At 38.8% G+C, this 14,263-nt stretch overlaps 1 protein-coding gene across 6 annotated transcripts in view; it reads left to right on the top strand.

The window, feature by feature from the left end:
• Positions 1–9,883, top strand: part of KIAA1549 — a 139,583-nt gene extending 129,700 nt beyond the window's left edge. For 5 of the 6 annotated variants that reach the window (XM_084506349.1, XM_084506351.1, XM_084506350.1 and 2 more), the window contains exons 18-20: positions 1,692–1,837; positions 3,585–3,739; positions 7,548–9,883. In XM_084506349.1, coding sequence (XP_084362475.1) covers positions 1,692–1,837; positions 3,585–3,739; positions 7,548–7,802 — 556 coding nt within the window. In that variant the 3' untranslated portion in view covers positions 7,803–9,883. The remainder of the gene's footprint in view (positions 1–1,691; positions 1,838–3,584; positions 3,740–7,547) is intronic. The other variant, XM_084506354.1, reaches the window with a different exon arrangement.
• Positions 9,884–14,263: the final 4,380 nt, after the last annotated feature.

Here is a 14,263-nt window from a genome sequence, read left to right as displayed (position 1 = left end):
AGAGATGTATCCCATTTTGGACTCTTCTGTTGATCTCTGCTTGACTTTAAAGAGTAGCTGTATCTATCTATTTAAAAAATTAAGAGAAGGTAGTGGGTTATTAAACTTACACCTTTCAGCTACAAACCCATCAGCAAGAAAGGATAGGATCTTGTATTCAGAAAAATTGGCACAAAAATAAAACATTTGCAGTAATGCTGAGAAGGTATTTTCTTTAAAGACATCATCAAAAATTGTAATAATTTATCAAGATTCCAACTCTGCATTATAGACATTAAGTGCTAGATGATCACATCCTTTGCTGGTTGCAGTGATTAAAGTAACAGAAGTGACACTGTTAAACATTACCTACCCATTCAGGCATTTATTTTAACGAGCTCACAAGTCTGGCTGAAAATTATTTCTTCTGGATCCACTGAGTGGACAGTTGGGAATGTATGCACGGGAGGTGGGGAGATTCTGGCAGTTCCACAATGGGATTTCTGCACCTTGAACCCCTTACACGTCCTTCATTTAATACTGCATGCCAAGTAGTTAGAGCTTTATTTTACAATTACTTGTTTTAGTTTATTATGCTCTTACTTGGCTTTATTAGACCATTTATTTTTATCTCAGCCGTCTTTGTTATCTGGTCTTCATACAGAAGTGGTCAGTTTCCAAATAAAGCACAAATCAAGAATAGGTTGAACTAGATGCAGTCATGGAATTTTCCTGTTTAAAAAAAAAAAAAAAAAGGCAAAATGGAGGTGTTGAAGAATGGACTAGGTAGCAGTCCATAGCCTAGAACAGCTTCGGTGCTACTGTGCTAAAAGGAATATAAAATTAGGCCCCTGTCCTCGCTTAGTGTAACCTCATGTACTTGACTTAGTGTGTTTGTCTCACTTGTTTCTTCTATAATCAACCATGAGAGATGGGCTTCTGCAGAAAATGATTTAGTGAACCTAACATTTTGCTTTGAATATTTGTAATCCCTTTTGAGGAGCACGTCCCTTTCCTTAAATCATACCTGCAGTTTAAGAGATTAGCCTTGTAACTAAGCACCTGAAGCTTAGGTGCTCACACCTCCCCCGTAATGAAAGGAATGAATACTCCTTGAAAACTCAGCAGCAGTCATTCTTTTAAAACATACCTTCTCCAAGTCAAGGTTAAGGGTATGCTAATAGGAAGCACAGGGAAAGCAGCATTTACATCTCCTTGTCTGTTCTTGTTCTGTGAAGGAATTGTAGGGTTTCTCGAAAATGTTCAGAAAACGTGATGAAATAATAATTGTTCATGAAATACACATGTAATACGGTTTGTATGGTTAGATTTAGACATCAATTTTATGCCCAGCAACTCTTGAGTAAGATTCAGATATGTTGCTACAGTACGCAGCTTCATCACTACTGGCCTGGTTTTTCTGTGTTAGGTTGCTTGTGTTTTTTTTCCCTGAAGATACATTTTTAACCAAGGGGAAAACAAGGTCAGCTTTTTCCTCTGCATTGAGGAGGCTGCAACATGTGAAAAACACTTGCATGAAATTTTTGGTAGGGTTTCTAACTCATTTTCATCTGTGAGGCAGGACATCAAGGAGGACAAAAATAGTTACTTCAAAGTCATCACAAATAGGTGTTGTATGAGGTATACTTGCCACAACTGTTTTTAATTAAGCAGTTTACTTTTTGTGATCTTGGGTCCTTTATTTTCCCCAGACAGAACTTTGGGCCAGGTTTTCTTCAACCTGCGGAGTTAATGCACCCAGACCAGCAGCCACCCGAGGCTCATTATTCCTCCAGAGGAATATACTCAGAGGAAATGCCATCAGTGGCACGACCACGACCAGTTGGAAGCACTGCAGGTACACTTCAGTTGAACATGCACTATAATAGCAAATCCTTCTCCATATCTATTCTTACCCTGAGATCACTATTAAGATACAAGTCTTCTTCAGATATTATACTTGAAATGTGGCCCTTGTCTTCACTGCCAAAAAAAAAAAAAAAAGTAGTCACAAACAGAGATTAACTTTACATACATGTATGTAAGACCTTGCAGAAAAAGGCAGTGCTTTGCCACTTCTTTTTTTAGTGTCTTACAAGCATTGGTAATTTCCTTGGTGCCAAATTATATAATTAATACATCCCAAATAAGCCTACCAATAAATAGTAATTCAATACTTTGCTGCTTCTTTGTTTCTCACTATTCTTCATAGAAATGTATGCATGAAAGCGGTGTCTTTTAGTTTCTGAAGTTATGTGCTGTTGCTGTCCCATATGAAATATGGAACATAATTCAATATTGAGATAATTTCCATAGTGCTTATCAATGCTGTCATGAGTAAAATTCTAACATCATATTGCAATTAAGCAGCAAACACTGATTCTAAGAATAAAACGTTCTATTACCATGCAAATGCCACAGTTAATTTTTTCCCAGACAAATGTTTTTTTCTTGGGGATTTGAAAAAGGCTAAAAATACGATAATGTACTCATGAGTCCTAATTTTGATAGTTGCTCTCCTCTCCCTTTAACTGTTAAATGTATGAGAATGACAGAACTGTAGTGACTGTTACAGTTTAATGATGATGATTTAATTCTCTGATTCATACTATTCTCTGATGTTCATGCATCTTTGGCTTTAAAGTTTAGGAGGAATTCAGATGATTAGTTACTGTCTTTCAGCATGTGTAAATATCAAGCTTCTCAATTAATGATTGTTTTTTGAGGGGAAAATATGAAAGCAAACTAACAATACATCACGTAAATCAGTGGTTTTGTCTTTTCCTCCCTTTTTGTACATGCACACACGCACACAGAGTTATCTGTTATGTATCTGTGGGTTTATTAAATGTTTCATTTCTGTTGTATTTATAAAATAAATTTTGTTTCCCTGTGGGAGGAAATTCAGGAAAAAAGAAAGCTGGCATGCTGTTCCATGTCTCTTACAATTAATGGTGGTGGCTCTCCTTGTATGTGTTTGAAAGCAGTGGGGGGTGGAGGGGAGTTAGAAAGGAGGAGGTTAGCTTTCAGGCTGAAAGGAGATACAGTGTGTTCTGACCTTCTCGTTAGTCAACGACAGCATCGTTTAATATTTAACCATAAAGCAAAGCTGCAAGAACTACACTTTTACATAGTCATGTATTTTATTCTTGTGAGAGATGGAATAGAATGTAGCCTAGAGAGTTAGGGTCTTGCCAGTGTGATGCAAATGTGGTTTATTACGGTAGCAAATATCTTCTCTTTGCTGCTAAGTAATTTACATTAAAACATTGCCAGGGCTTTCAGTAAGTGTTGTTTGAAAAGGGCTGGCATGTTTTTGGAATGCAGTGCAGTCCATGCCTGAGATGCACGTATCTTAACCTCTTCCTTAAGTGCAGTGACAATGAAAAGCATCACACTCAAATGAACTGCACAAAATGCACACAACTTTTCCTTCTTTATTCTATAATGATAGCCTTCTTTCTGCTGATTTTTTTTTTAATTACACAAATGGAGCTCCACTTTCTTCTTGTCTCCTGCTTCCAACAAGGTTTTATGTTGTCATTTTGTCTGCCCTGCAAACTTGACTGTGTATAAAGATGAAAAAACCAATATTTGCTTTTAAGGTTCTCAGATACAGCACCTCACTCAGGTGGGAATTGCTAGCAGGATCGGAGGTCAACAAGTGGAGATCCCCTCAGGCAGAGCAGGGCATGGCCAGCCGGGGGGGCCAGGGTGGCCCCAGTACCGTGGAGAGGATGAATATGCTAGGCGAGATGCAGTGAGTACTGTGTTACACATTTGCATAGTTTCCAAAGTAGTGATATGTTCGGGTATTTTTTTTTTCCTGCATTACTGTTTGGAACTTTTTTCCCCCTGGAATACTTTCAGTTGCTTCTCTGACATTCTTTGCTTTGCTCTTCGAACCCTCGTTAGCTCTTCTAACTTTTGCTTGCTATTCTTTCACATTCGCTTCTCTCTAACTGCTTTCTCTCACTTTACCCTAACCCTTTTTTTTCTTCACTCGAGGCCTTCATTCATTAATTGCAGTTCACCCAGTTCTGCTTCTGAGCACCGGCAGAGGTGGATACTGCTTTCCATTTCCTTCTTTGAAATATGCCTTTGTATTTTGCAATCATTTTAAACAGAAAACATTGAATTAAATTGTCCCAGACTACCCTTCTACTTTGTATTATTATAGTTCTTTTGTCTTCTATATCAGTGCACAACAGCAGGAGTCAGGGCTGTGGAATAAGGCACATACTTGCACGTAACAGTAGAGGTGTTCCTAAACGAATTATTTTCCTACCTCAGTCAGCAGGATGTGGTAAATTAATATGTATTAGTTTATCATTGTGTCCTAGGCAGCCATCGTGATTCCATGTTCTTGGCAGTGCTGCTTCTAGAAGCCGACATTTCTGATTCAACCAAATGTGTGGTGAGGTTGAAGATACTGTGTGGCATTTCCAAGAAAGGTCCAGCTGCCTGCTACCAGTCAGTGTTAGATGTACTCGCATCTTGAAGTGGACTGACCTGCGACAGCTTTACTGCAGTAATCTTGAGAGCAACGCCTTTGTGCCCCTTTTTCTCCCTTCTTATAATTACAATTTTTCTGTTTTCTTCCTTGAGAGAGGAAGGAAGATCTCAGCCTTTTTGCATACTTAATGCAGTTTAAGTTTGTTAGATAAGCCCTTAACTTGTAGCTTTCTACACTTAAATAATTACCTTCAGAGTTTGGTTTCCTTCACTTGGACAGAGCTCTAAATTTCTTTCTTCTTTTTGGAAAGGAGAATTTACTTAATGATAGACACATTCCTTAAGGTACAGTATTCAACTTGGCAAAACATTCTTAGCAAACAGCTTTCCTGTTCCTTCATTCTGAGCAAATTAGCCTCTGCATTTAGGAAGGATAGATCTGGAGTGATCTTTCTGCCATGAACTTGAAAGGGATCTGCATTTGTGTTCCTGCCATGGCCTTTTTCCTCACAGTATTCTCACCTGTTATTGTACTGTCAACACCTGATTTGCCATTGGAATATGACCTCTCTCTTACGCCACCTGACCCAAAATCACTGTGCAGGTTACCATCAATTCACCTTCATTCTCCCATCTAGAAGGTCTAAGCAACCAAGATGATTTTTGTATTACCTTAGCTAACAGGAAACGCAATATGGAGCAATTGGTCACTTGAGCAGCAGATAGCAAAAATCTAGTCACATCTAATTGGCGACTTATTTTTGTAAAATTTGTCATATATACTTATTTATACATATATATGTGTATGTGCATATATATATATTTATACATGAAATTCATTTGAAATTGGCACAGTTCAACTGTTATTATGTGGACATGAACAAATGCACAAAGTGATCTCATAAATCTTCATTCCTTAAGAAGTTAACTAAAAGACTCAAAAATATTTTTGTCTATTATTTTGTACTACTGTTAATTAGATGGAAGTTTTAATACAAAAATATAATTTATAGATGCTATATCAATCAAAATATTATTACATATATAGCTTTACGTAATACATAAACCTGTATTTATATTCATAAAGAAATGTTTTAAAATTGGACAAAAGTTCTTCTAGCTTTCCTATCCCTAATTTGCTGTACATAGGTTAGGTTTCCAAAGTAACCTCTGTTTTTGGAAGTTCTCAACCTGTTTAATTATGATGTTATATATGAAAACAATATATGCTTCTAGTTTTGGGAGATATTTAAGAAAAATTTTTATAGCCTTAATGTTATAAAACAGCCACTGTCCTCAGCAGGTATTCTTCCTAATATCTGCTAAGAAGCTATTCTTATGGTGCTTATTCAATACAGTATGAGATAGAAGCTGAATCATGTAGTATATTTTAATGTGAAAGTAACCTGAATGTAGTTTAGTTTGATGTTAAGAGCCATGTGTCAAGGAACATTTGTTTTTAATATTTTTGATATCATCTCTTTTCTATAAACCCACAGAGTGCTTGTCAGGTTTGCTAACTAGACTCCACTTATGAATTAGTTTCAGATTTCACTGCCACATGCAGTAATTTTGAACAATCAAGAGACCTATTCATTCCTTTCTAATACTAAAATCTCCTTCCTTTTATAAGAAGTAAGACAGGATGTTACTCGGAAAATCTTCTTTACCTATCATTCTCCTGTTAAAGCTTCTTTTCCTCTTAATCTCTCTTCCCAAATTAACTGTGCAATTGATCAGGACTGCATGAGCTATGCAACAGAGTCAGAATCTAATCTTAGTTCAGTCCTAAGCCAAATGGCTTGGATTTTATTCATTTATATTATGAGAGATGTTAGGCAACATACTCCCATGCATTTTTGTGTTCCCTGCACACTGCTGCTACAGTATTTCTTGGTCCCCCATATCCTTCCAGTCTCAGCTTTATAATCCCTTCATTCCCCTCCCCCTCATCCCCAAATCCTCTTCTAGCTGACCTTGCTGTCTTTTCTTCCCTCCCCATTTAGCTCTCTCTGCTGCTACTTCAGGCTTATCTGCAGAGGTTACTGCTCACTAGATTGTGATAGCTGTGATCTGAACATGCTGCAGCTGGACGCTCCTTGTTGGAAGGGGATTGTGCTGCTTTCCTCTGAGTTGTAGGTTCATTAAGGCATGTTCAAGCAGCCTCAAGTCCTTGGTGTTCAGTGTTTTCATCTGGCTGCCTCTCAACCTTCACAGATACTCAGCAAGAGGAAGCAATTGCTTTAGGGATATCAGCTGGAATTTAGATTTTTCAAAATGTACCTGGTTTGTGTCCATACTGGGAGTCAGTGCAGTAACCTAGCGTACTGTAAATTTATGATTTATTTTAGTGTAAGCAGATTTTTTTCCAGGTAGACAAGCTGATAAACTTAGGATTCTGTTATGTTTCATTAAAGAATATATGTTACTGAACAAAAACAGAATTAAGCCCTTTCTTCCATTAAACAATAGTTGTCCCTAAACTGGGAAGGTATTTCTCAGATCTGTAGAACTGTGCTGAGTGTAGAAAAATCCAGTCTTTCTGACTAGAACCATTTTTGCCTTTTGTTGCTTCTCCTGTTGACCGTGTTTTCCTGGGCACAGGTCACTTACATGGTCCTTAAAAGTGTACACTCTGGACAGGCAAGCCAGACAGAGAATGGGAAGGTGAAAGTAGAAGCATCCCTATTTTATAGATGGTACAAAGGAATTGCAACCAGAAGATGGTGATTTGCCTATTGTCTTCTAGGAAGCTGATGGAAAGGCAAGGAAAGAGAAGCCAACTCGTTGACTTCCAGTTCTGTGTTTTTCCCCAACTCCTTCCATTTCAGTTTCTAAACATAACAGACATAGAAGGGAGTCAGACTTTTTAATGGATGTTCAAAGAGATTTTAAAAATCCCTGAACTCGAGGCAGTCCAGCAAATTTGTGTATGCTTGTTGTTTGTGCTCCATAAGAAGAATCACTCATTCATACAACAAAAGAACAGTGGCAGCAGACAGAAGCATCTCCATGCTGCTTTCCCCCTGTTCTTTACCTTTTTGCTTTCTTGTCTTTTCTGGGATTATCATATTTATTCAGAAAGTACAATAACGATTTCTACCTTTTTCCAGACGCATATGCATGGACACCAAGAATATTCCTCCTCACCAGTATTCCAGATGCCGAGGACTTCAGCCAGGCAGCCTTCGGCACCCCCTGCTCAGCTTCCGCACAACAGCCTTCAGGGCCAGGGCCTTTGCTACACCACCAGTTCCACTGAGGACCTCCAGCCAGGTCACTCTTCAGCCTCTCTTATAAAAGCAATTAGAGAAGAACTTCTACGACTTTCTCAGAAACAGACAACAGTGCAGAACTTCCATAGTTGATTTAGCATTCCTTTGCAAATCTGCCAGGTATCTGCTTCCTATGGAAGCAAAGACTTAAAGGAAATCACCAATGTTGTTCTCTCAAAAGAATGGACTTTCACAGCTCTTTAAACAACACTCCGGAAAAAAGAAAAGGCAGCAAAATGAAAAGAGTGTAGGAGAGACAGGGGACAAACGGGGAAAATCATCAGTGTCATCGCAAGCAATGTTAATTAGTCTGCTGTTACTATGGTGCTCCTCTTCTCTTCCTACCCTCATTCAGTCTAACAAATAAATAAAAACTTAGGTCAAGAAGTCAATACTCCAGCAACAGAAAAATCCCAGGAACAAACTCCAAGTGTAGTAACTCCTTCTTCTAAGGAAGAAGGCAAAGGTTTGCATGAACTGAAATGACATTTTGCAACAGAGTACAAGTATTCTGATCTCTCCAGTGCTTATGGGGAACTGGTTTGTGTTGCTGTTCTTCAAGATTACAAACTGTATCAGCTCTAGGGTGTTGAAGGTGTAATCCCACATAAGAATCCCTTTGATTGTCAGTAACAATAGGACTGTTTAGAATAAAAGGCTTTATGAGCTACTTGTAACAAACTGGAACAATAATTGTTATAGCTCTAACCTTCCGAATGGAGCTACCCTCTGCACTCTTCCTTGTTTTCCTTCTGGTGCTGAAGCTTCAAGTGTTCCTTCATCTTCAATGTTTGCGAAGTGAAACATTGGCCTTGTATAACTACAACAATATCCATAGACTTATTCAGGCTGGAAAAACAAAGCAAAGCATCCAAACAGAAAGGGCTTGGCATTTAATTTGTTCTAAAAATCATTTTAAAATATTCAGCCACGGTTAAATTTGGGGAAATGTGTGTTTAAAATTTATATATTTACATACTATATGCTCTTGTAAGACCGGCGATAAATTATTGCCACTCTGTAGTTTGCTTTGTGGACGGAAATCAATCCAGCCTGACTGGTACAGGGTCACCAGCATTGTTTTAAATTGATGTCCTAAATCATTGCTTATGTTTGGATCTGAATAATTTTAGTGAAAGTCAGTGACAGTTTAGAGCATTAACATAGGCTTAGAGTTGCAGTTTGGAGACAGTTTCTATATTTATACTTGTTCCCACTGTCCCTTTGGACAAAGGGTAAGCATTATTCCCATGGTAAAAAATGGTACGTGCCATGGAACTGTTTGTCGCTGTTTTTTCCAGAGTTTTAATTTAATATTAGCTATGAATTTACTAATATTTGGCCATTGCATAACTGTAACTGACATAATACATATGAAGATTTTACTTACGTTGTGATTTGTTGGAGTGTTTTTATTTTCAGATCAGACTGTATTAAGCTAACAAACTGGCACTGAAATGGAGTGGGAGCTCAGTGTTTGTGAGGCTTGGGAGCCTTGCCCTAGAAAAATGAAAAGCAGAACTACTTGGTGCTACAACATGGGCATTTCAAACACTGTAGAAGATGGTAGTAGCCAAGGAGATCACAGGGCAGTTGACCAGGTTAGGCCTTAATGGCATAGAAATAGCATTGGTAAGATACAGGTATGTAATGCTCTTTTATTATGGTGTTCTTTGGCTACCAAATCAGTTCCTGGTTCCAGTGCACAGTTCAGTAGCTGCAACAAGACTAGCTCAGACTGAAATGAAAACAGGTAGGAGGATGCCATGGAAGAACCCTATGTACTTTGTTCATTAACACATACGTAACGTCATTCGTTGCCAAAGCCAAGACTAGGAAGCAACTGGCTGCTCACTGACGTGATAAAAACAATGGCATGTTGCTTCCTTTCTTTATTAGGAAACTAAGATATTTTTCTGTTTACCTATGATTGTCAGAAGGCAGTATGAAATTGTTTGAGGAACTTAATGTAGCAAAGCAGTCTAAATCCATTTCCAGTTCACTGGTCAATAGTTAGTCCTCATGGGCACTGGTTGAGGTTTGGATGGAGTCAGAACACCTGCATGGTTGTGAACAGCACTATTTACAGGTCATTCTGTTCTGAATTTTTTTAAGCCTTTTGTGTAATAATCAGTTCTAGCGTAAAAATAAAGAAACAGTTGTTTTCTGCCAAATTTGTACATGTGAATGTTGCTGATACTTCTGAAAAATGTTGGGTTTTGCAAAATGAAGACTGTATCAGGCAATGTTAATCTCTGGAAACGCTGAAGACTGTTCCTAAGTGTTCCCATTAAAACCATCTCCTTCATAGCCCAGATCCTTCTCCAGCTTGATTCTGCAGTGAAGTCAGAGGCCAGTGCTTATAACATTAGCATACTGTGACTTCATCCCAAGAAAACATGAGTTTCTAGAAAGCAAGTTCATTGGCTGACTCAAAGGAATTTGTAATCCTTTGAAAGATAAAGGTACTTAGGCTATTTCTAATTCACTTCTGCTAGTGATGGTGATGCTATTATAGTATTTCCATCTTCTTTTGTGTTGGGAAGAGCGTAGTTTTTCTTTTCAGTCCCAAATCTTACAAAGAACATGTACAAGACATTTAGATAAACGTGGCTTTTACTGATGCAAAAATTCTACTTTAAAACCTTACAGTTTCACAGAGAAGACAGTAATATGGAGGTTGGAATACAACATTTGTTTCTGCATGAAAATAATCCATGAGTGTCTCAAATTCTAACGATCTGATTAATGTTTTTTCATTAGTGCCATATGTTCCCTACTCTGCTCTGGTGCAGCCTCTCCTCAAGTACCGTGTACAGTTTTGGGCATCACAACAGAAGGACATAAAGCTATTACAGAGCACGCAAAGGAGGGGAACAAAGATGGTGAAGGATCCAGAGGGCAAGACACAGGAGGAGCGGCTGAGGTCCCTTGGTTTGCTTAGCCCCAAGCAGGCTGAGGGGAGGCCTCATGGCGGCCTGCAGCTCCCTCATGAGGGGAGCGGAGGGGCAGGCGCTGAGCTCTGCTCTCTGGGGACAGCGACAGGACCCAAGGGAACGGCATGGAGCTGGGACAGGGGAGGGTCAGGATGGGGGTTAGGGAAAGGGTCTGCATCCAGAGGGTGGTCGGGCATTGGAACAGGCTCCCTGTAACCAGGGCAGTGGTTACAGCATCGAGCCTGCTGGAGTTCAAGAAGCATTTGGACAACGCTCTCAGATACAGGGTCTGAGTTTTGGGTGGTCCTATATGGAACCAGGAGTTGGACTCTGATCCTTGTGGGTTCCCTTCAGCTCAGGATATTCTATGATTTGGAAGTTACGTTCTCAGACTGGCTGAAGACCTGATCTGCTGTTCACAAATTGATGGCATGGCATACTCTGTATATTCATATATTTACAAGTAACATATAAGACATTAAATGTTCCATTTCCAAGATGGTCTTAAGAAAGGAGACCTTCAAGTCACCTCTTGCAGCTACAGGAAAGCTGTTTTATTTTTGTGTACTACAACAAGGACTCTTTGGAATGCATCTGCCAAAATGTGTGATTCTTAAGAATTTGGGGGAAAAAAAACCTGCAAGCTTCTGGATCCCCAATCCAGAAGTGGCTTTCACCAGTTTATTTTATTGCCTGATTGAAAGAAAAAAAAAAAAAAAAAAATTAAAGTATCCTGAATTTGAAGTATTTCTTAATGAATCTACCAGTTACTGAAAACACTGATCAGATGAGAAGTTGGTACAGGCACTGAAAGCTGTTACCAACAGTTACATCCATTTTCATGTCTAAACCATCTGGTTCATGGAATCCTCAGGCTTTTCTCTTTCTTCACAATTTTCCTTGACATTTGTATTTAGTTTGTGTTTAGTTTCCAATTTCCAAAGACCCAAAACAGCTGACACTGCTGTGCATTAACTCATAGCTTGAGAGTACATCAGATGAATTACGCAAGGAAGCTGATGTGTATTTGAGCCCAAGTGAAGTCACCAGCTGTGAGATGTGGATGGCAGTGGGTAGCTGAAGTCATTTTTAAGCTTCTACTCTCACTACATCCTTTCCTTTCCCAGCTTAACAATTTTTCAGCTAAAGAAAGAAAGGAGAGTTTTCAACCCCATGCTTTACCTAGCCGTTCTTTGTTAATAGCTGCCACTCTTTGGAAAAACTATATCTTGGCCAAGAGCTTTGAAGTCACTTGGAGGTGAGAACATGTGGGGCAGGGAGTCCTGAGGATGCCACCAGTCTGCTCTCATGTATTCCAGTATTTGTAGATCCTAAATATAAAGTGGAATTTAGGAAATAAACTTTCTGTCAATGTTGATGAAAATTTACTAGGTGTACAGTATTTTGGATGTGAATACACTTGGGTGCTTGAAAAGTCTGATTTCTCTTTTATAATCAGTGTCCTTTGAAAAGCAGCTGATAATCAGCTAGTAAGATAATATTCAATGATCAGATAATCAGCTGCTTTATGACTGTAAAAATTCTTTTTCCCTGTATCTGACACTAGTTCAACAAGGGCAGACCAATCTCAACTTACTACAGCTCATACCGTTAGGACTGCCAGTTATGGTCCATATGCAGGTCTGCATATTGTCCCTGCTGACATCTGCATAACTTCCACTGAAAACCATTGAGTCGTGTATATTTTGAAAGGAGAATTTATCCTGCAGGTTCTTTATTACAGCTTGGGATGCACTTGGCAAGATGTATCTGGCTTGACTTACAGGTCCAAGGGTGAGTCTACTCACCCAGAAAGTTAAGAAACTTGAGAAGCAGGGATGAGATGGAGATGCACTGTCTCGTTAAAGAGACGTTTCCAGAGTAGAGCTGCAGTCCTGTGAATGCCATTGAAGACTGATAGATTTTCAAAAGTTACATTAGTGCTAGAAAAACTACACGTTTCTTTGCCCTTCATAGTTTGCAGAGCTGGAATGTTTTACATTGATTTTTGTGTTACTTTACCTTGATACTCTTTATATTTAAAGTATGTTTTCTCTTTTGTAATGGCCATTCCTGCTAAGTTTTGGGTAGTTCTTACTCCATAGCTGAAAAAGTTTATGTTGAGGCTGTTACATCTTGCCTTAATCAGAATAAAATGTTGGCACATTTAAACAAATGCTCTGAAAAATCTTTTCAAATGAATGCTAAACGTCTGTGGATCCCCAACATGGTGTTTTCCAATTTCACTTACAGTAACCCTGTTGTTGCTGTATGTAGAGTGGGCAAAGAGAAATGAGAATTGAGAAAACAGGAAAGAGACTGAACCATGAAAATTACAGTTTTGCATTTTCATTTATATTCAAATCTATGCACTTCTTAAGAACTCTGTCATGTTCCCATGTACACTTCTCCAAGATTTTCAGCACAGGCCTTTTCGAAAGTTGGTTTTCTCATTCAGTTTGAGTGTTTTAGTGCTGTGCATGATTTAAAAGCAGTAGCTGGATATTGTTTTCTGTTTTAGGAAAAACCTCTCCACATTCAAGGAAAAATTGATGCGGTGTTATATTTGGCAATGCACCAGGCTCTTCTGGTCCTGAAAGGCAGATATGAAAAACTTGACTAAAATAATGGGAATTAAAAAACATTACCATAATAATAAAAATCAGGAAGCTTTTACCCTTGGAGTTAAGGGGAGAGGAGACAGGTTTGGGACTTAGCAGCTGTTGGTAGTACATCAGCATAGTTGCCAAACATGAAATTGTTGAAAGCTATGCAGTACAGGTGACTTGGGCATACACAAACTCAGGAACCGATTACAGGATTTGATAGTCCTTGCAACCCTGAATAAAATGGTTTCAGGTAAGTCGCCCTGCATTTTGCATGGAACCCTTGTTACCTAGCATTTCCATTGATGATTTTGATTCTCATGACAGCTTTTCTGAGCTTGTTGATGGCTGCTTTAAACAAGCACACTTCAGAAATTCAAGATTAAAGGTAAGGAATTTCCCATTTAGAGGATTTCCAGATGTGCAGCCAAGCATTTACAGTATTGCTATATCCTGCTATTCTCCACTCCAATGTGAAAGAAAAAATGCTAGGATGCTGGAGACCATTCTTGCTTTTGCAGAGCGCATGGTAGGACTGCAAAGGAGTTGAGAGAAGTTGGTTGTGACTTCCAGAAAATAACATCACTGACATGACATTGCTTACAATATTCACATTTCTGCCTGGGAGCAAGGAGTACTGTCCTGCAGCTGAGGGCTGAAGAAGCATTTAACACAAGTGACAATGAGCACTATTTAGACATCTTTATTTAAGGATAAATGTCACCAAACGTTATCATACAGCAGTGGTATGAGAGCACACAGCTCAGCTGATGTCTAGGACAAAGAAACTGGAAAAGCCACTGACACAAAAGTGTATTAATAATAATTAAAAAAAAAAAACAACACACCACCAAAAACAAAACAAAACAAAACAAAAAAACAGTGAAGAGAAGTCATCAGCAAAGAGATCTTGCAGAACCATCACCAACTGGGAAGTGTTTTGATTTAAAATGCTGTTTCCCCTGGAAAGGGAAGAGAAGGAAAGGACAAGGGGACAAGGCAGGACCTTCTT

The sequence above is a fragment of the Aythya ferina genome (assembly GCF_964211825.1).
Source record: "Aythya ferina genome assembly, chromosome: 1".
NCBI lineage: Eukaryota > Metazoa > Chordata > Aves > Anseriformes > Anatidae > Aythya > Aythya ferina.
This window is presented reverse-complemented; position numbering and strand designations above follow the sequence as displayed.